Genomic DNA, 21,788 nt, shown 5'->3' with positions numbered 1-21,788 from the left:
TCAGAATACTTTTTTTTTTCTTGTTTTCCTCCTCTAAAACCTAGGTGCGTCTTATGTAGCGAAAAATACAGTACTTAAAAGCTTAGTTTTTCTTTGTGTACCTCCCATGACCGTACTCCATATTTACTGAAGGGATTTATCACAAGTGGAGCAGCTGTGCATGGCAACCAATCTTTCATATTTAAAGCTTAACGGAACAAGTTGAAGATGGACCCTGATTGGTTGCCAGGCACAACTACTACAGATTTGTCTGCTCCAGTTTTGATTAATTCCCCCTCCCCCCCCCCCCCCCGTATGTAAAATATGAGCTGCTCCATTCTCTTGCTAAGTTCATTTTTTACTATTTGCAGCATACTGATATTGGCCATCAATGGCAATGTACTTGCAGAATCCAGTTAGGAAATTGATCCAAAAACAGTTGCATTCATATTACAGCTGTCTGATTGATACAGTTTCCTTTACATTTACCAAAGCCGTGTTATATAAGGACCTACCTAAACAGTCCATTTAATTTTTACTGAATCAAGCAGGACTTTACAATCTGATTGTACAAACGTTAGATCTATGTAGTGTAATGTGTGTTGTGACTTTTTCATACGGTGCTTTTGTGTGTTGTGAATTTAAGGGATTTTTTTTAGCACATCCCTGTCAGTGCAGATGAGGATGAAGGGCACAGTTTCCTGCTGGTGGGCAGCAGGACAGAAATGGTATAAACCTGAATCCTTAACTTGCTCCTCAGTATTTTAGGCCTTTCCCTGACAGAAGATAAAATACAGGTTTGTTCAAATGCATTTTTATTAAATAAAATAAATACCAAGTCAAAAAGCTTTTTTACTATAAATATAAAACTGTTAAGCCACTCAAAATAAATCCAATAAATCTTTGTAAATCATCAGTAAAACAGGCTAATACGAGGATCATTGAACCTTGGAAGTGAATGAGAAACTTCCATTGACATTCTGCTTACATTAACATGCATTAATACAGCTCATTGCTTTTGAAAGGACTGCTAGAGCTCAATGCACACAAACAGACCGGACCTTTTCTTCATTTTTTTTTTTTTTTTTTTCTTTCTTTCTATGTTTTTTAATTCATTACACAGCATGTGCGATATGTTTCCTACTTCTATAATAGTGGGATGCCACTGAACATTAGTGACTCACATATTACCGCGAGTTGTGATCATGTGTGTTTTTACTACATGTTACCACAACACAAAGATGTGAATGGGCCCTGAGTGGCGGATATGAACACAAAATCAGATGACATTCTTAGAGAGTTCACATTAGAACAAAACGCTCATCTGTTTTTATTTTGACCCTTCAAGACGGGGTATCAAAACCTCGTTGGCCAATGACACTGGTTGTTTAATCCTCAGTGTAATACATGAATGGAGGCCATGGTACCCCACTAATTGCAACAGTATGGCCTCAAATCTCAGCAATAACCAAGTCCACTTTTCAGTGGCATGTTTCAACCAAAAATCAGTAATTTTACAAAAAGATCATGCGGCGACTGCTTTGTAATATTGAAAAAAATGATTGGGCTCTATGAGATTTAGCTGAGAATAAAATAAAGCCATTTAAGGTTTGTTTGTGATAGGATAAAAGAATGAATACCTGCCCAGTCGTTAAGTACATTTATTAAATGTTTTGAAAAAAATGTTCCTGGATAACAAAAACCTAATATGCTATAAATAAAATTAATTAGTAATTTTGATGTATTTTGGTTGCAGCCAATGAGGTGTACAGATGTCATTTTCCAACTCGAAATTGATTTGCTGCCAAAAACTGCCAAAAATCTTCTATAGTGGACTGCAGATGAAGGTTTCAGGTTATGACCATGAAGACCTCCTGTGCATGCCTCCTTGGCTATCCCAGGACTGCTTCGTAGGATGCACATAAATATTGGAAAGGGTGCATTGGACGACTTCCTTTACAACACTAGGAAAACTATAGCCTTTGTCATCTTCTATTTTCTTTTGTACATGCTTCCCAGCACATCACCATTCACACTTTTCTCTTTTGATATAACAAAACTTTTGCATGAAAATTAACATCAAGTAGAAATCCGATTCTTTTCTTATGTGGCTGGATTACATCTGTGAGCTGCAGTTTAGTGTGAAAGGCAAACCCCCCCCCCCCAAAAACCTCCATAGGCCCATGCATATGAACACCATGCAGATAGAACAGTTTAAATCTAACCTTAGGCTGCATTCTTACCACTCACAATTTAGCATTTGCTGAATTTTGTGAAATGCTGACATTCGTTTTTTAACTCATTGCATTGATGTAAATTGTTTAAATGTGTTCCATTGGTGTGCATATTTTCTTTTTCACAGCAGGAGCCAAAATAAGTTGTAGATCGTTTTCCTTTCCTTAATGTGCATGGCAGTGTACTGCTACATATTCTAATACTGGGTGTAAAAGCAACATGTTCCATTTCTCCTAGCACACACCAACACTGTGCATTGGTATCATCTAGGACTATTGGAAACAATAGGCCCTAAATCTTAAGGCTGTGCTGGAGAAAAAAAAAATACTAAAAGAAGGCTTAAAATGTAAATGCAGCTCAAGAAAAAATGAAGGTTGGCATTGCTGACCTATCTGAAAATGCTAGTTGCCTGGCTTTCATGCAGTACTTTGAGTCTCTGAGGCTAGGTTTAGATGTGCATCTCAATTGCTGTGCCTCTGAAATGTGGTCCACATTTTGGATCACTTTTCAAAGGCAATGCCTGTTTTAACCTTGTAAATGCCGCTGCACCAATGCACTGCAACCACATGCAACATGGGGTGTTTATGGTGTGTCGCTATTCTCTTGAATGGATCACGTAGGCAGTGATATTCTCCACAAAACACAACCATTTTGTTGCTGCAAATGTGAAGCAAAGCATTGTGACCGCAGAATATGAGCACCCCTGGGGGGGGGGGGTTAGGAACCACTTATTTTTAATGCCCCCAAGCCCCCCAGCCCCAAGTCTAAATCCGTGTTTACAAAAGACGGTCATTGTGTTTACCCAGAACAAGTGCTTATTACTTTATCATGATTCTCCTGAACTACATACTTTTAGGTATGTCATATTTGTAAACCAAGTTTCACCTTGGATTTCTTTTCTTTAAACGTTTGTAAAAAATAAAATCCTTTTTAGTATAAAGATCCACCTAGATCCATCCAGGGTTACTGTACTGAGGTCTGCTAACCACTGTAGGGTGTGTTAGAGCTGTCACTGCACCCCTCGTCCATAGCAAAGAGGGATAATCTGTAAATGTGGAATGTGCCCTTCAGTTCTCTGGAAATATTGGACAAAAAAAATGTATGTTATACACCACTACTTGATGCAGTGGAAAAATGGATGTACGTACACTGGCTATGTTCATAGTTCTTAAAGTGTTACTTAACCCACAACAGTAAAATCAGTCTGTATATGCAGTAAAGCGTTATATTGTTATATTTACCTTGGAAACTAAGGGGTTAATCCTCCAGTGTGTAAAAAAGCTGTTTGATCCTATCTTCTGATCCTCCCATTCTTCTACTGTCCCCAATCCATCTCCTGATAGTACAGAGCTCTAGGAGACACTCTAGCAATACACACTAAACTGAGCATGTACAGAGAGGTTTTTTTTCCTTTGGGAGAGTGCATGTGATCAGCACTGTCCAGAGGGTCAGGGTTCATGCAGCTTCATAGGACAGTCAGAGCAGAATGAAACTCCACCTACAAGCTTTAACCAGTGCTCTGCTGGGCAGTGATAGAAGTCACAAGACTGCTATATACTGCTAATGAGAAAAAGTATATAGCAGTTTATATTTGCTAAAATATTTGTATTTCCATGTTCTATATACTGTGGGAGACCTGATATAGTGAATGCAGGGTCCTGGGTTTAGTAACACTTTACATTCTTATCCACCACAGAAAATTTGTCATTTCTGTATTGTTTGTTTCCACAATTTCATGATCAAAGAGTAGCATAGAGCAAAATAACAGAACTGAAGGTTCCTGGTGTCCAATCTGCAACTCTTTGGCACTCTTTATGTAGCCCTTGGTGCATTGGAAGACCTTCGTCTGTTTTCTCCACCTTACCTAGGTGCTTACTCAAGCCAGTGATGGAAAACTATTCTTTAGACTAACTTCTAGGAGTTAAAGGGTAAGGTAACTTTTTAGAATGTTACATGTTCCATCCATATTTAGCATGTAACATGTTCCAGCTCCTGCTGCCAGTCCCCCCCCCTCCCTGTGACAGCGGGCGGAGGATCTTCTCCCTGCACCCGCTGTCACTTTTTGAAAAGAGCTCTGCCCACACAGCTGCATCATTCACAGTTTCCTATAAATGTATGAACTACAACTACCATAAGCCACCATGGCTGACAGCTTGTAGTTGAAGAGTGCTCATCAGCGACCCCACAGTTCATTCACAAAGTTCATTCACAAGCCCTGCAGTCTCTAAACAGTCAGCCTGTATGGGCTAAAAGCTGCAGGCTTTGTCTGCAGGAGGCTGATATTGCACCCCTGATCACAGCTGTAATGCTTTCCAGGCACCTGAAGAAAATAATAATAAATGCACTTTTTTTTTTGTGCAACAATGTGTGCATTTATTGTTTTTTCTATAAATGTAAACTTATCCCCTTAATGGTTTCATTTATTATTTTCATACTTTTTCCTATGCTGTCCATTTTTTCTCTGAATATTTATAATGGATCTTGCTGTGACAAACCCCAAATGTGTGGCACTAGTCATTTTATAAATGGGTTGTAGGGAGGGACAGTCTTGTGCAATGTGTCTGCAGTCTACGAATCCCTCCTGAAGAATTCCCCCAGTCTCCAACAACTCCTATAGCATGTTTGCAGTCTCTGACCCTCTCTTGTAGCAGGCCCTAAGTCTTTCACCATCATCTATTACATATCTGCAATCTCTGACTGTTTTCTCTGATTACATTCAGTAAATATTATGCTTGGCTGTTTGGGAATGTCAGGAGCCGCACTTGAGGCCCTTATTCTAAGAGGACTGATGACCACTGCTTTAATGACTGGACTTTGAACACTTTCCATGATTTTCACTAAGTATATCCTCTCACTCCTGATGAAGGAGCCTTGTACCAAAAACTGGTACAAGTGGTGGCAAGTGTGTCCAGGGATGTGCAACTCATATCGCCCGACATGAACATGCAATTCTGGGTCCCGGATAGGTGTTTTTTTAGGGCGCAAACTGACCAGGGCCAGCAGGCGGCCCCATGAGAGACTCCATACATATATATTTCAGTGTAATATACCAGTCAGTGCAGCTAGGGCTTAAGGAGAGGAAGCGAGATCAGGAGACCAATGCGGGGTGATGATCCCTCCACTCTCTGCCTCCCCCTCCTGGCTGATCAGTGTAATCTCACTATACTCACCAAGCTCTCCTCTCCCTGCTCTTCCTGGTGGCCTTGCCTCCCCAACCCAGCTCCCAAGTAGGTAATTGCCCCCAGATGTTCTTGGCTGCTCCCCCAGTCTCGCCTGGGCCTGGCTCTTGAGTATGGTGATTGCCCCCAGGTGTTCCTGACTCCTCCCAGTTGGTAGAGTGCTGTCCTCCCAGCAGCTCATCTGACCTGGTGTCCCCAACCCCATGTCCTCCTCTCCAGGGAAGGATGCTGGAGATGTGAGGACCAATCAGGATCTGCCCTTCCTTTCCTGGAGCTGGATTGTCCTCCCCAGGGTGCAGCACTGTGGATGGGGAAGGACCAGGAGCTGCTCCAGGCTGTCAAGGCTGAGGATCTGGGCAGGAGCTGCTGCACAGACCCAAGGCGGGCAAAGTCAGTAAGCGCACCCACCAATCTACCCACTTTGTCCTTGGGGGTGTGAAGGGGGTTAGAGGACATGGCTGTGGGGGTGTGTGAAGGGGGATAGAGGACATGGCTGTAGAGGGGAGGGTGTGTGAAGGGAGATAGAGGACATGGCTGTGGAGGGGAGGGGGTGTGAAGGGGGGCAGAGCGCATGGCTGTGGGGGTGTTTGAAGGGTGTAGAGGACATGGCTGTGGAGGGGAGGGGGTGTGAAGGGGGGTAGAGGACATGGCTGTAGGGGAGAGAGGGGTATAAAGGGTTTTTTTTTTTTTTCTTGCGTGCCTCCAATTTTTTTCATTGTAAGGATGTTGGGTGGGAGGGGACCAACAGGGAGAGGCACAAAGTGAATTTCAGCCGGTTAATCAGGAACTATTCATAATTTGCACAGTGTATGGCCAGCTTTAAAGTACATTATCAGATCAGTTTCACAGCTGCTATACAGGGATTATTAGAAAGCTGCAACAAGTGAAAGGCATCAGTAAATACCTTACAGCAACCTCTATACACAGGAACTATTTGATAGGATAGCAAGAGGAACCATACTGGTCACTTTAAAGGAAACCTGTGCTTGAAGAAATGTGAAGGCTGCCATTGCTGCATTTTCCTTCTGAAGATGCTAGCTGCTTGGTTGTCCTGCTGACCTATTGATTTCCACACTCTCATAGCCCTGACCAGATGTGTACATACTGCGAATTCAGATTTAACTTTTGCTGCATACTTGTCCAGGGTCTGTTAATCAGAAAGGATTGAATCAGCACTGCAGCCAGGCAAGTTACATCTATGGCAATGTCAATATTTCTCAGTGTAATTGTGAGCTAGGAAAGTACTATGCTTCTATCCAGTCCACATTTAGTACAAGTCTTCTTGGTGTCCTCTTTATAGGAATACTTTCACTAGGTAACCTGTCAGTGAACATGTCTGCGCTGCGATCTGCCTGTAGAGTTAGCCCTGGACATCCTTGTTGCACTAGCGAGAGCCCTTTCTTTGTGATATTTCTGCAGAAGTTTACATGAAGAGTATGAAGTCTTCTGCAGCGCAAGGGAACCATGGCCAGCAGTCTATCAGTTACCCCAGAGCAGTTCTCCAGCTGTAGACTTTGAAGATCTGGGCAATGTCTCATGATCTGGATGAGAGGCTCATCTGTCACGTGGGCACAGCCTGAGAGTGTCAGCATCCGAAGATTTGGGCACCTAGAACACAAACATTCAGTAGTTTTAACAGATGTAAAAACACCATTTCCCAGTTATGGATTCATTATTTAAAAGCTGTAATTTTAACAAAGTCTTCATAAGTGTCTGTCTTGATATGACCCTCCTGTAAGTCTTGCACAGTGCTTTCAGAGTAGCACTAAGTAGGAGGGGAGAGCAGAGAGATGACCAATGGGCTGAGTTTCCTCCAGTCATACACATTTAGAGTGGAGTGGAAAAATTCCAGGAATTCCCCCCCCCCCCCCCCCCCATGCAGTGGGGCTGTGTCCACACTGCATGGGTTAACTGCTCATTTTTGTCTAGGGATAAAGAGAGTGGAGATATACTTACCTAATCCATTAATCCTCCAAGCACAAGACCAGTCCCTGCCACTCTTGTTCCCCCCCCCCCCCCTAACACTAGCAGTCTTGTGAATGGACTGTTCCTGATGTCATCATGCCCATAGACCAGCTCTGGTTGTGAAGACGGAAGGAACAGTCCACCTCTGGATGTAGGGGAGCGCTGTTTTCAAGACGATCAAAGGATTAAGCAAGTATAGCCTTTCAGTGCACCCCTGGACAAAACAAGCAGGTAACCCATGCAGCCCCAATGCATAGGAGGATTTTTTTTTTCTCATGAAGATCTGCTTTTAAGAAGAATTTTTTTTCTTTTTTTCAGGGAGTAGTTATCTTTTTTTGACAGGTACCCACTCCCACTGCCTCAATCATCTCCTAGATGAGGATGATGTCAGTTTGGCTTTTCTTTCCCCCACCCACAGCCTCCTGGGACATGTCACATGTCCCAGAAGGCTGCAGGACCAGTCTCATTGTGCTCCTCAATCTCCCACCTGCGCAATGCAGAGCCGACTATGATACATCAGGAAGTCACAGCCTGCTCCCACATTCAAGATAGCGGTGCCGGGGTTCTGTCTAGAAAAGAATCATCTAAAGGGAAGACAGCTCTGAATTCCATGGACTGGTAAGTACCTGTCTGTTAAAAGTCAGATGTTAGAGTATTTGTAGACACAAATGCTCCTGCGCTTGGGGATGGACTCGATGCAGGCTACAACCACATAAGGAATGTCCTGGAACATGCACACCTTGCTGCCCTCAAATGGACCGGAGAAATCCAAATATACTGAACGAGGAAAGAAAAAACAGAGGGCGCACAGGCCTAGTGCATTACCATAAAAAATGTTTAATAAAAAATAAAGTATGTGTTGTACTCACAAATGACAATATAATCAAGGCACATCATAAAGAACAGCTGGGTCAACACCGCGCTGAGTAACAGTCCGTAATAGGGAGTATAGACATCCAAAAGGCTGACGCGTTTCAAAGGACTTGCCTCTTCCTCAGTTATAGTATTTGTAGCTGCTGACTGATAATTTTTAGGAACTCTGGGTAAGTTCCTCTTTAACCAAGCCATCCTGTTGGACAACGGTGCTCAGATAACAAGACTTGCTGTAAGATATTACAAATTTTCAGCAGGTCTATTTAGCCACTTGTCTAGAGTTCAGCTTTATGGGGAATCTTTGACAAAGCGTAAGATTCTCCATGGAAGCCCTGGACTTTGTCTAAGTCCTGGGTTGCAAGTTAGTTCCAGAACAGTGACTTTACTCCCCACTCCAGAGAATCTAAATAGGAACCAGCATGTACTATAGTCAAGAAATTACTGCCTCCATCAAAGGTTTCTGAGAATTCTCTTTAATCAGTACAGCTGGACAGATTTTGTGGTCATACTAAGTAGTATATTTATTATAAAAAAAAAAATCTCTCTGTGAATGACTCATCCACACAGAATAAACAGAAACATTTGCTGTTTGAGACATCACTGTATGTGTAATATGTACAGGAAAAAAGATCCACACAACCGCCACTGCGCTAAAATCTTCCTATTTATTGAAATTACCACAAAAATACAATAGGTTGAAAAAAAGTCATAAATGCATGCCACAATATGGGTTATGACTAAGGCTTTTTTCAACCTATTGTATTTTTTGTGTAATTTTTTTGTGGTCGTTTCAATAAAGAGGAAGATGTTAGCGCAGTGGCGGTTGTGAAAATCTCTTTTCCTATTCGTGTCTCACAGTAATAGCAGCTGTGGATTGTGCACCTGCCCAGTAACTGAGATGGACTCCTAATTGGGTTGTAAGCACCTTTTTGGGTTTTTTTCTTATGTGTAATGTGTATTTTTTTTATAATTGTTAGCTCCATCTAGTGACCATAATGCAGTATTTTCCAGATTGCAGTATTAAAAAAAAAACAAAAAAACTTCATAATGGCTACTAGATGAAGCTGACAACCATAGGAAATACACTGCTCAAAAACTAAAGGAACACTTTTAAATCGGAGTATAGCATCAAGTCAATTAAACTCCTGGGATATTGATCTGGTCAGTTAAGTAGCAGAGGGGGTTGTTAATCAGTTTCAGCTGCTTTGGTGTTAATGAAATTAACAACAAGCGCACTAGATGGGCAACAAAGAGACAACCCCCAAAACAGGAATGGTTTTACAGGTGGAGACCACTGACATTTTTTCCCTACTAATCTTTTCTGCTTTTCACTAGTTTTGCATTTGGCTAGGGTCAGTGTCACTACTGGTAGCATGAGCATAAGGTGATACCTGTACCCTACAGGCATTCCAACTCCTCCAGGATGTCACATCAATACATGCAATTGCTGTGTCTCCCAGCACTGTCTCAAGAGCATGGAGGAGATTCCAGGAGACAGGCAGTTACTCTAGGAGAGCTGGACAGGGCTGTAGAAGGTCATTAACCCATCAGCAGGGCCGGTATCTGCTCCTTTGTGCAAGGAGGAACAGGATGAGCACTGCCAGAGCCCTACAAAGTGACCTCCAGCAGGCCACTGCTGTGAATGTCTCTGACACAAAGTCCTCTAATGGGCCCTGTGCTCACTGCCCGGCCCCATAGAACTTATTGGCATTTGCCATTGAACACCAGAATTGGCAGGTCCACCACTGGCACCCTGTGCTTTTCACAGATGAGAACAGGTTCACCCTGAGCACATGTGACAGACATGAAAGGGTGTGGGGAATGTTATGCTGCTTGTAACATCGTTCAGCATGACTGCTTTGGTGGTGGGTCAGTGATGGTCTGGGGAGGCATTTCCATGCAGGGACACAAAGACCTCTACAGGCTAGACAATGGCACCCTGACTGTCATTAGGTATTGGGGTGAAATCATTGGACCCATTGTCAGACCCTACGCTGGTGCAGTGAGTCCTGGGTTCCTCCTGGTGCACGACGATGCCCGGCCTCATGTAAAGAGAGTATGCAGGCAGTTCCTGGAGGATGAAGGAATTGATACAATTGAAAGGCCCCCACGCTTGCCTGAAATCCAATAGAACACCTCTGGGATATGAAGTTTCGGTCCATCCGACACTGCCAGGTTGCACCTCAGACTGTCCAGGAGCTCAGTGATGCCCTGGTCCAGATCTGGGAGGAAATACCCCATGACACCATCCATCATCTCATTAGGAGCATGCCCGATGTTGTCAGACATGCATACAAACACGTGGGGACCAAACTACTGAGTACAATTCTGATTTGCTGCAATGAAATTTCAGCAAAATGGACTAGCTTGCTGCATCATTTTTTTCACTTTGATTTTCGGGGTGTCTTTGACTTCAGTCCTCTGTAGGTTGATAATTTTTCCCCATTGAGTTCTGATGTAATTTCAAAGTTGTCCTTTAATTTTTTTTGAGCAGTGTACATATATTAGACATTGCATAGGCATTATTCACACAAATGTTTTTTTTTTTTTAAATACATCCTTTTGGCTGAAAAATAAAAAAAATTGCTTGGTGCAATGGTACGGCATGACATTACACACAATGAAGCTCAAGAATAGCAATAGAAGCCTGACCACGACCGTGATCTTTCACAATTGTATCCAAAACGTTTAAAAAAAAATTGTTGGGAGCTTAACCTAAATCCTACAGTTCACCTAAAACAAAAAAAAAAAATCAACACAGGACATAATTTACTATTAAGCTGTCCCTTGTGCTGTTGACGCCAACATTCCTCAAAATCCTCCTCCTCTGATGCCTGACCACCCCCACTGCCACAATCTTTTGGTGTGGCGGGAGTTAATAGAACTAAGGGACTGTGACAAGCAATACAACTTCTATGAATGAAACACCATCAATGAATGGAGGATGGGTGGTCTTTATCCCTAGATTCATAGATTGTGCTTCATTCATAGAAGGTGCTGTGCGGCTTCTGGGGTTGGGGGAGAATCAGAGGAGAAACATTCCAATGAGCACAAGGGACACATCTCACTGAAGGCAAGGTAATGTCCCTTGTTCTGTTTTTTTTTTTTTTTTTCATTTTAGGAAAACTTAGGTTTTAAAGTATATCAGTAGGGTAGGAAATGGTTAACTCCCTTACAACCACTCGACAAATATGTGTGAATGCAAAAGGGTGGCTTTAAAACCTGCACACCCCATATACTGTATGTGCCTCTGGGCAGTCGTTATTTATGTGCGGAGAATGCTCAGAGCACACTTCCAGCACATCGACCAAACTGTCGTGGACAGGGGTCACATGATCACCAATCCTTCCCACCACCCAGGTGTTCCAAGCTATTTAAAAGGGACGCTGGGACAAGCAGGAAGGGGTTAAACCCATCAGGCTTTTTTTTTTCCCCCATCCAAATCCCATGTCACCTTCTGTCCTATAGACCAGTGTTTTTCAACCTTTTTTCAGTCAAGGCACCCTTTAATATTATGGACAGCCTCAAGGCATCCTTTTAGATTATGGACAGTCTTGAGGCATCCTCTTCTAAAATGTGAAAACTATTCAAATAGCTTTATATAACACAGCAACATCCCCACACGTAGGACACCCAACATTAGACGTGTACTGATTAGTATTCCATTGTTTCTCTTCTCCCTCAGTTTTTCTCCATCACTGAGCTAATGTGACCTCAGCACTGATGGAAAGGGACAGGGGAGGGTCAAACCAGGATGCTGTGCAGGCAGCCGACATCCTCCTTATCAACTGATGTCATTGGTTGTCAGGATGCCGGCAGCTAGAAGGTCGTAATGGTGCACAGTGAAAACCTGTGGCTTTGTGTAACAAAGGTAGGCTTGTTCCCCCCACTGACCTTTATACAAGTGTTGGGTAGTTTATAGACATAAAATAGACTCCTAGATTGTAAGCTCGAAACTCCTAGATTGTAAGCTCGAAAGAGCAGGGCCCTCAATCCCCTCATGTTTTGCATTGTATTGGTATTGTTCTGTCACATGTTCTGTCTTCCTCTGTAATGTACAGCGCTGAGCGAACTATTGGCGCTTTATCAATACTGTATAATAATTAAGCCAAGGCACCCCTGAAGAAACCTCATGGCACCCTGGTTGAGAAAGGCTGCTAAAGACGAACCTGAAGTAAGAGAATCTCTACCCAGCAAGGTAAACAGTTGTCATTAGAACAAGTGTCCCCATTGGGAGATTTCCCCCTCTATTCTAAACAGGCCAGCCTGTCAGTTTTTCAGGCAGATCTGATCAGAAGGTCCATTCATTTCTTGTATCCCTTTATATCCAACTACCCCCGGGTCCAATCCATTCTGCTAAAAAAGAAAAAAAAAAAAAAACCACAGAAGAGGACAGAGTCAAGGGGGCTCCAAACTTTCCAAAGAAAGTGCCAGTTTACTGTCCTTCAGACATTAGGGGGGGGCAGGCTGTGCCCAACAGGTTGGTGCCAGTGGAAGAAATAGTGCCCCGTTGGTATCAGTGGAAGGAATTATGTCCCACTGTTGGTGGCAGTAGGAGGAATAGTGCCCCTTTGTTGGTGTCAGTGGCAGGAATAATGCCTATAGGACAGGGTAAAGGCAAACAAGGGACCACAGTTTGAAGACTACCGGTCTAGGTGGACCACCCCAATAGCAGAGCAGGCTCTGTCTATGTCTGCTCTCTGCTCTGATCAACAGGCAATCTTTCCTCTGCTGATTGGAATGGAATCCCCCTCTGAAAGGGGCCTAATACTTACTAATCCAGCCAAAAACTACTAATTTCCTGTGCTGCAATCTCAAGAAATGCTGTGACACCCACCCAGTTCACCTCTGTGGACTACAAAACACCTTTCACTATTTTATGGAGGAGAGGGGGTATTCTGTAGTCCTTCCTGTCCTAGGGTGACAACTCTAATGCTCCACACTTACAGTACCGTTAACCCCTAGGACAGTAAACATTCAGGACTATAACGGAAAAGCTGGAAAAAATGAATACAGCCACCACATATAAGGGCCGGTAAGCTGCAATATAATTTGTTTTAGGTTAAATGACACTTAAGTATAACTAAAAGGCATACCTTTTGTTTCTCTTTTTGGATAGAGTGGAGAGGAAATAGAACACCTGTCACCTTTTATTGCTGTCTGTGCCCCCATTAGGGTAATTCGCTGTCTCTATTTGACTGGTTTACGGTTATCACTGTTAGAGAAAGTAAAAGAAAATCCCAAATTTTGAGTTGTCACCAAAGCAGGAATCGAGAGGATTTCTTTCAATGGGGACCATAGTCCTAGTGCCACCCTGGGATTTCCTCTCACTTCCTGTTTTGGTTATGGTACAGGAAGTGAAGAGAAATACCCCCCAGTAGGACTCAGATGGTTTAAAAGAGAAAACTAGAAAGGGATTATAATCCTTCCTTATTCTATCCAAAATAAAGAAAAATGGGTTTTGCCTTTAGTTCTACTTAATCTAGACTGCAGGTACAAAGAGGCAGCATATGCCCCAGACCGAGGCAAAGTAAGCTTTAATAATTGCCTGAAGATATTCAATTCTCACAAATTATTGCATTTAAAATCAGCCTAGATGGTTTCAGCTTGATCTCCCCTTTTCTACCCACCCTCCATTTTTATTTTTTTTATTTATTTTTTTTAGGGGCCTTGAAGACCTTTTCTTTAAGATGGTATATTCTAGCACTTTATTTTCTGACGTTTGTCACTGAAGCACACTTTCTGTGACGTTGACACAGATTATACTTTTTGTACTTACTGTATTGTACTATTCCACTTATTGCCATTTTGTACTTTTAATTACGTTTTTTTACTGTTCAAAAAAGCAGCCTCCTGGAGATCCAGTCAAGTGGGTGAGGCCCACTCTGAGAAAATATTACAATCAGCCCCCCCTATGCTTATTCGGACAGTAACATTGTAACTTTGCATTAAGTGACAAGATGAAAGGCTCCTAGTGCAGCCTATCTGAATGACACCAAACGTATGGAATTAGAACATCTAGAGGAAAGCATTCCATCTAGGAAGTAGATTCTGATGCTGGATGACACCTGAACAAAAGGTGACACTGGTCCTTTGGGAGAAACGGTAGAGGGAAGAATTGTCAGTGGGAATACCGTGTTCTCTATGAGAGGGAATAAATACACACAAGTTACACATTACATGCTATGAATACACCAATTATGAGTAACTGGTTTAATGCCCCTTCAAATAGCTTGCTTGAGCTTAGCTGGCCTGAAAAAAAAACCACCATTTACTGCACCCATTATACAGAGCTATGTTCCAACAGAGGGATGCAGATTTTCCCGTCCCACTCCCGGAACAAAGTAGAGTTGGACTGTGAGCTGCTCAGCCATTCACAGGGAGCTTTGTATTCCATGAATCAATACAAAGCTTCCTCAGATTGGCTGAGGTGGAGAGGTGGCGAATGTCATCTTGATATCTGAATAACATAGAATACAAAGCTTCCCATGAATGGCTAATCAGCGCTTGCAATAGCATGCCAACTATTTAAAAAGGGACACTAAACATAGAGTTAATCTTTCAAGTGGTTGTGAAGGCTCAAGGTTTTCTACGTTCATACATTCTATGCATGCAGGTTAAAAACATTCTCTGTGCAGCCCCTCCAATACTCACCTAAGCCTCCTCTCGATCCAGTGATGTGTACTGGAGTCTCGGATATCCCGGGACTCCCTCTCTTCATTGCCTGAGACAGAAGCGGGAGCCATCGGCTCCCACTGCTGTCAATCACAGCCAGTGAGCCAATGAGAAGAGAGAGGGGGTGGGGCAGAGCCGCAGCTGTGTGTGTGTGTGAGTGGACACAGGGAGCAGCAGGTGCCCCCATAGCAAGCTGCTTGCTGTGGAGGAACCGGGCAGGGGGAGGGGAGCGGCCAGGAGCGCCGGCAGGGACCCGAGAAGAGGAGAATCCGGGCTGCTCTGTGCAAAACCACTGCACACATACAGGTAAGTATAGACGTTTGTTAAGGTACAGTCCACTGGTGGCAGTCCTGTAAAAGGTTATGAGAGGCTGAAATATGCAATGGTGGTATGCTGTTGTGATTAGTACTTGCATTCCTGGCTATATGTGATCAGAACCATATGCCCTGAACATCGTACAGCTGTATATTTCAGCCTGTCATTGATTTTGTGTACTGGGCACCAGCCTACATCCAGTTTTCATGCTATAAGGGCAAATGTTCCCATGTGTATGAACCTTGAGCTTCGTTCACATGGGCATACTTGGGCACACACGTAACGTGAGGGCTGTTTGCCTGCACAGGTATAGTTGTGTTCAAAATAATAGCAGTCAGACATCACTAACCTGATCAATCACTGTTTTTGGTAGAAATGATATTTCTACATGGCAAATAATTTACTAGGAGGTGTAGTAGAGTAATAGAAATCCAACAGTCATGACATGCATGCTGCTGATTCTGTGTAATTGAATCACTAATTGAAAGGGGCATGTTCAAAATAATAGCAGTGTGGAGTTCTATTAGTGAGGTCATTCATTCTTTGAAAAACAGGTGGCAATTATTACCCTTATTTAAGGAAGGAAGGCAGCAAATGTTGTACATGCTGGTTACAGTGCATTTCTCTCTGAAATTCTGAGGAAAATGGGTCATTCCAGAAATTGTTCAGAAGAACAGCATACCTTGATTAAAAAGTTGATTGGAGAGGGGAAAACATATAAAGAAGTGCAGAAAATGATAGGCTGCTCAGCTAAAATGATCACAAATGCTTTAAAATGACAACTAAAACCCGAAAGACGTGGAAGAAAGCAAAAAACTAGAAAATGTATATGATGTAGGGTGTGCTTGTTGGAGCCCAAGCTCTATAGCTGTAAGGTAAAAGGTACCAGATGGATATCAGGGATGGATGGATGGATGGATAGGAGCAGTAACACTGAGGCAGCTCTTGTTAGAGTGGAAGCAAGGCTCTAATGCAGTAACAAGAAAAAGAGAGGAAGGCGCCTCTAAGTGCAGTATTGACACTAGATTCAATATTCCATTGTTTACTAAATAATTTGTCAATACTGCACTTTTTGTGCAACATTTTGTGGACTGATGAAAGTTAGATTGTTCTTTTTGGGTCTAGTGGCCGGAGACAGTTTGTCAGACGACCCCCAAACACTGAATTCAAGCCACAGTACACTGTGAAGACAGTGAAGCATGGTTGCGCAAGCATCATGATATGGGGATGTTTCTCATACTACGGTGTTGGGCCTATTTATCGCATACCAGGGATCATGGATCAGTTTGAATACATCAGAATACTTGAAGAGGTCATGCTGAAGAGGAAATGCCCTTGAAATGGGTGTTCCAACAAGACAACGACCCCAAAACACACCAGTAAACGTGCAACATCTTGGTTCCAGACCAACAAGATTGACGTTATGGAGTGGCCAGCCCAATCCCCGGATCTTAATCCAATAGAAAACTTGTGGGGTGACATCAAAAATGCAGTTTCTGAGGCAAAACCAAGAAATAGAGAACTGTGGAATGTAGTCCAATCATCCTGGGCTGGAATACCTGTTCACAGGTGCCAGAAGTTGGTTGACTTCATGCAACACAGATGTACAGCAGTTCTCAGAAACAGTGCTTATACAACTAAATATTCATTAAGTAATTCAAAGGAAAGCAAAATCTTCAAACATTTTTCAGTTTATATAGTGAATGTTTGAGTTTGTAAAGAAGAATACAAACACTGCTATTTTTTTGAACAGTCTAATATTCACTTTTCTTCAATTTTTTTTTTAGAGGAACAACACAAATTTGATATATTTTTCTTCATGTTTTGATTGGAATAGAATGTGTAGTGTTCCCAATGCATTTGTGTGTATGGAAATAAAAGCTATTAGAAGGATTTTGAGCTTTATTCACTTTTTTCAACACACTGCTATTATTTTGAACACAACTGTAGTTCCATTCGAGTCAAATGGGATGCAGCAACTGTACTGATACAGCCACTGCTCCCATTTGGCCACCATGGGGGGGTGTATATTTGGCAACACATGCACATATATCAGACTGGGAGCAGAAGCTGTGTCTGTGCAGTCGCTGCATCCCAGTCAGCATGAAAAGAACTGCCTGCTAAGGGATGCATGGAACACCTGGGCATCCCTGTGCAGGCAAAGACAGCCCTTGCATCGCCGTACCTTTAAGTATGCCCAAGTAAGCAATTCCTTAAAGCAGTGATCTCCAAACTGTGGCCCAGGGGCCGGATGTGGCCCTTTGCTTGCCTTTATCAGGCCCTTGGGGCACTATTTCTTCTAATGACACCAACAATGGGGTATAATTACTGTTACCAACAATAGGGCACTATTCCAAATGATGACACACTATTCAGACCACTGACACCAATGTTATGGAACTATTCTTCCCACACACACCAATGATGAGACACTATTCCTACCACTGATACCAATGTTATTGAACTATTCCTCTCACTGACATCTATGATATGAAACTATTCTTCCCACTGACACCAATCATGGGGCACTATTCCTTTCCCTGATAAGAACAATGGAGCACTAATCCTTTCCCTGATCTCAATGATGGGGCACTATTTTTTCCCCTACTACCAACAGTGGATCACCATTCCTCCCATCAATACCAATGATGAAGCATTGTTTGTTCCCATTTATGTCGGGCCATTTTCTACTCACACTGGCCACAGTCCGACCCCCTCAAAGTCTAAAGGACAGTATCCGGCCCTTTGTTCAGAAAGTTTGGAGACCCCTGCCTTAAAGAGAAATTGTCACTTTGCCCATGTAGAACACAGACAGGGCCCCTAAAAAGGCCCCACCCTGACCCCTGATATTCCACTTGACTGAGCTCCCTTGCCCTTCAAATGCTGAAATCAGCAGTGCTAGTGACCTAGGGGGAGTGAGCATGTCCCTTTTGTGTCGCACAACCTGAGCAGTATCACAGGGGCGAAGGTCACATGCTCTTCCACATCTAGAAACATCAGGCAGTGTTACCGACTGAGATAGCTGAAGGAGCAGCAGGGGAGCTTAGGCAAGTTGAATTGATGGGGGTCCTCCTTTGCAGAGACATGGTCACTTTGCCCAGCACAACCAGCAGACACTGTCTCCAGAAGGAACTTCCAGAGCACTGCTTACTTTTATTGGGTCATTTATGGTCAGCTTAATCCAGTGGTGAATTTGGTATTACCTCTTGGAGACTTGGAGCAAGAAGTCGCTGACTGTATTAAGATGGTGGCTGCACATGGACTTTTGGAGTGTGGTTTTCACCCAGTCTTCAATGTTGCAGATTTTTACCCTGCTAGAATACCAGCAAATAGACAGCGATTTCAGAGCTGGACCCAAAACAAAATTCTTCTTGGTCAGTTCAGATGGGGAGCTGAAATGTAGCAGTTTCCATAGTGAAGGCTCCTGGAAAATGTCCATCAGCTTGTGACAGGTTTGTGAAAGGCATTTCTTACTGTCCTTATCCAGGAAGGAAAACAAATGCAGAAGACATTCCGGGTTCAGATCGGTTACAGTTGTAGTAGCCACTCCTGGCATGGTGCACGACCACAGCTGGATGCAGATGTGTTCTTTGAGGAGGCTACAGAGAAAATACCATCATAGACAGGCTAGATTTCCTTACCGATGTTCACATACACACAGGGGCGGACTGACCATTTGGAAACTCGGGCACTGCCCAAGGGCCTGGAGGAAGTAGGGGGGCCCATGAGATGCCCCTGGTACCTTTTTCATAGGCTTTGAGTTTGGGCAAGGACACAGAGACCCCATGAGATGCCCCTGGTACCTTTTTCATAGGCTTTGAGTTTGGGCAAGGACACAGTGGCCCCATGATCCCCTATTGCCTGGGGGCCCCAGGAGTTGTCAGTCCACCCCTGCATACACACAGACATTTTAAATTCCATATTTGTGGACACATAGCATTATTCAGACAGTTGTTTCACATTTTTAACTTAGTGCTGTAACCCAGAACACCCAGAATTCATCTTGTATTGGTCTGACTTCAGCTAAATTAATTCAAAGGAATTCTCTGTATAAGAAATATGAACTCCTTTTTGAGTAAAACATATCAGTACACATTTCTGGAATAGGTCCAGCTCACACCTGAGTGATTTTGAGCGTATTTCCTAAAACACTTCAGCACTAATCACTGAGATTCCCGTTATAGTCAGTGGTGCTCATTCATACCCGAGTGACACGTTGCTTTTAGCTGGAAAAAGTAAACGAGCCTCTTTGGGGCAGAGTACCATGGTTTTGGTCCCTGTAGACATCATTGCAAGCCCCAAAAACATGCATTTTTTTCTTACATGTCCTGCCTCTACTTTTAGCCCATGGAAATTAGTTACTAGGAGGAAAGTGCTCAAGCCTGAAAATTCTTGAAAAATGCATGAACAAATTTGCATAAAAATGCTCCAAAAACAGGATGCTTGCACACAGTGCTGATATACAATGGATATAAAAAAAAATAAAAAAAAATCTACACACCTCTGTTAAAATGTCACGCTTCTGTGATGTAAAAAAATTAGACAAAGAAATAATTTCAGAACTTTGTCCACCTTTAATATGACCTACAAACTGTACAACTCAATTGAAAAACAATCTGAATATCAGATGTCTTGCAAATTGCACCTGAAATGGGCATGTCATCAGACTTTGAAATCAAGCAACTTCACTGTAAGTTACACGATTTCAAAGTCGGATTTGATATGACCAGGGTGTGAAGGTTGAAAAAGTTCTGAAATGATTTGTCCTTGACTCATTTAATTTTTTACATTGTAGAAACCTGACATTTTAGCAGGGGTGTGTAGACTTTATATCCACTGTATGAACACCAGATCTTCCTGACAGCAAATCCCTGAATGACCCCCCCCCCCCCTTTTCCCACATGAAGAACCATGTGACTATGGGGACTGTACAGTGCACACATTTTGTTTACAAGCATCTACAGTGCATTCACAAAGTATTCAGACCCCCTTCACTTTTTTCAATTTTGTTATGTTTGATACTACAGTTGTTTAAATTCGACTGCAACATAACAAAAGTGAAGGGGGTAAATGCACTGTATGTGCATAGGAGTTTCTTCCAACTCCCAGCACGGCAAATAATATAATCTACTATTCAAAGTGGAGGTCTTACACTCACACAAAATAGAGCAGTAATGCAATTTTTGTTTTTACCAACCTAAATGTGGCACTGGTTTACAGATATTTCTGCACCAGTGTGTACATGCCCTTTGAAAGTAATGGGCTGGATTCAAATCAGTAAAAGAAAAAGCCTAAAAATGTTGCAATTTTGGCACCCATGCCCAAGAGCCCACGTGCTTGAAGAAACTCAAGTGAGAACCACAGTGACCAGCCATATAAAATGCATCTTGCTAACTGGAAAAATACTACATGCTGATTTCCTTGCCTTTTTAGTTGGCACAAATTGACCATCTGTAAGAAGTAAAATATAAATGGAATAAGTTTCATAGCAAATAGAAATAAAATAGAAATTCAAGACCATGTACATAATGAGTCTTTCAAACTAATGATCTTGCGTATTGAAATAAACTTTTCAGTGGAGATATCACAATGATCCATGAAACAAATCCGTGTACAGACTTACCAGTTCCAGGAGGACGTTTCAGCTTCACAATATGATCTGCTGTGTAGTCTGAGCTCCAGGGTTAAAGGGCCCAGACATATATGGCAGGAACCACATTGCAGCTGCTGGGTTATATTTAGGCTCACATATCAGCTCTTAAAAAAAAAAAAAAATTCCCCTAATCTGCCCTTGTCAGAAGTGTGTATACCCCTCTCTGGTCAATCCAACTACTTCCCACAACATATAGTACTGACATTACAAATGATGGTCTATTGTTGTTAGGGAGAATTTATTAACAACCTTACCAACACTGGCAAGATATGTTAGGAAGGGCAGCAGTATAAGCACACCCTACTTTATTCTGAACTAGAGAGTTCTATCTAGAGATAAACTTAAGTAAACTAGGGGATAAGTACAGTAGATCCCATCATTTTACTTTTTTGTTGGGTTTCTGGGGCAATTTGATCAAGCAGTTGACACTTTTTGGAGGTATAGCACCTGTAATACAGCCTGTACCAAACTTAGGAAAGCCTTGTGACCGTTTAGTCAAGCTTTCCAACACGTGCACCAGATTCAAGAACTCCTTATTGCCAATTGTTCTAAGCCAGCCTTATGCTGGCCATAGACGGGTCGAAAAGCGACAGATTTTTCGGCCAAAAAAAGAAATTAAAAAAATAAATAAATAAATAAATAAAAAATCGGCCGATTTTCGCACGGTTAGTGGGTTAATTGGTCGGCCGTTTTTCGCAGTTTTTTTTATCACTCATTTTGGAAAATTTGTGGCCGATTTTGATGATCTGCCAATCATTTTACCAATAAAAAAATCCATGCATGAGCCATGACCTGCAAGGGACAGAAGTTATGGAGTTAAATTTTTTTTTACCGTTGGTGGTAACGTCGGCCGACTGAACAACCGATTTCTCGTTTTTTTTTTCTTCGAAAAATCAGCTGATTTTCGACCCGTC

At 42.5% G+C, this 21,788-nt stretch overlaps 1 protein-coding gene across 1 annotated transcript; it reads right to left on the bottom strand.

The window, feature by feature from the left end:
* Nucleotides 1-777: 777 nt before the first annotated feature.
* FBXL22 (F-box and leucine rich repeat protein 22) lies at nt 778-20,911 on the bottom strand. The gene is made up of 3 exons (XM_089671438.1): nt 20,845-20,911; nt 18,425-18,820; nt 778-7,001 (listed from the first exon to the last, which is right to left on the bottom strand). The coding sequence occupies exons 2-3, from the start codon at nt 18,775-18,777 to the stop codon at nt 6,638-6,640; spliced, it is 717 nt and encodes a 238-aa protein (XP_089527564.1). The 5' UTR covers nt 18,778-18,820; nt 20,845-20,911; the 3' UTR covers nt 778-6,637.
* Nucleotides 20,912-21,788: the final 877 nt, after the last annotated feature.

This window comes from Staurois parvus, unplaced genomic scaffold (genome assembly GCF_062004578.1).
Source record: "Staurois parvus isolate SC_StPar_1 unplaced genomic scaffold, SC_StPar_1.0 ptg000105l, whole genome shotgun sequence".
NCBI lineage: Eukaryota > Metazoa > Chordata > Amphibia > Anura > Ranidae > Staurois > Staurois parvus.
The sequence above is the reverse complement of the archived record's forward strand: the minus strand, read 5'-3'. Positions and strand labels throughout refer to the sequence as shown.

Excerpts from the sequence above, each read along its gene's own strand:
- FBXL22 (XM_089671438.1), bottom strand. The coding sequence starts at position 18,777 with ATGCCAGGAGTGGCTACTACAACTGTAACCGATCTGAACCCGGAATGT. Across the intron at positions 7,002-18,424 it reads TTGCTCCAAGTCTCCAAGAG|GTGCCCAAATCTTCGGATGC; the intron begins GTAATACCAAAT and ends TTTGTGTTCTAG.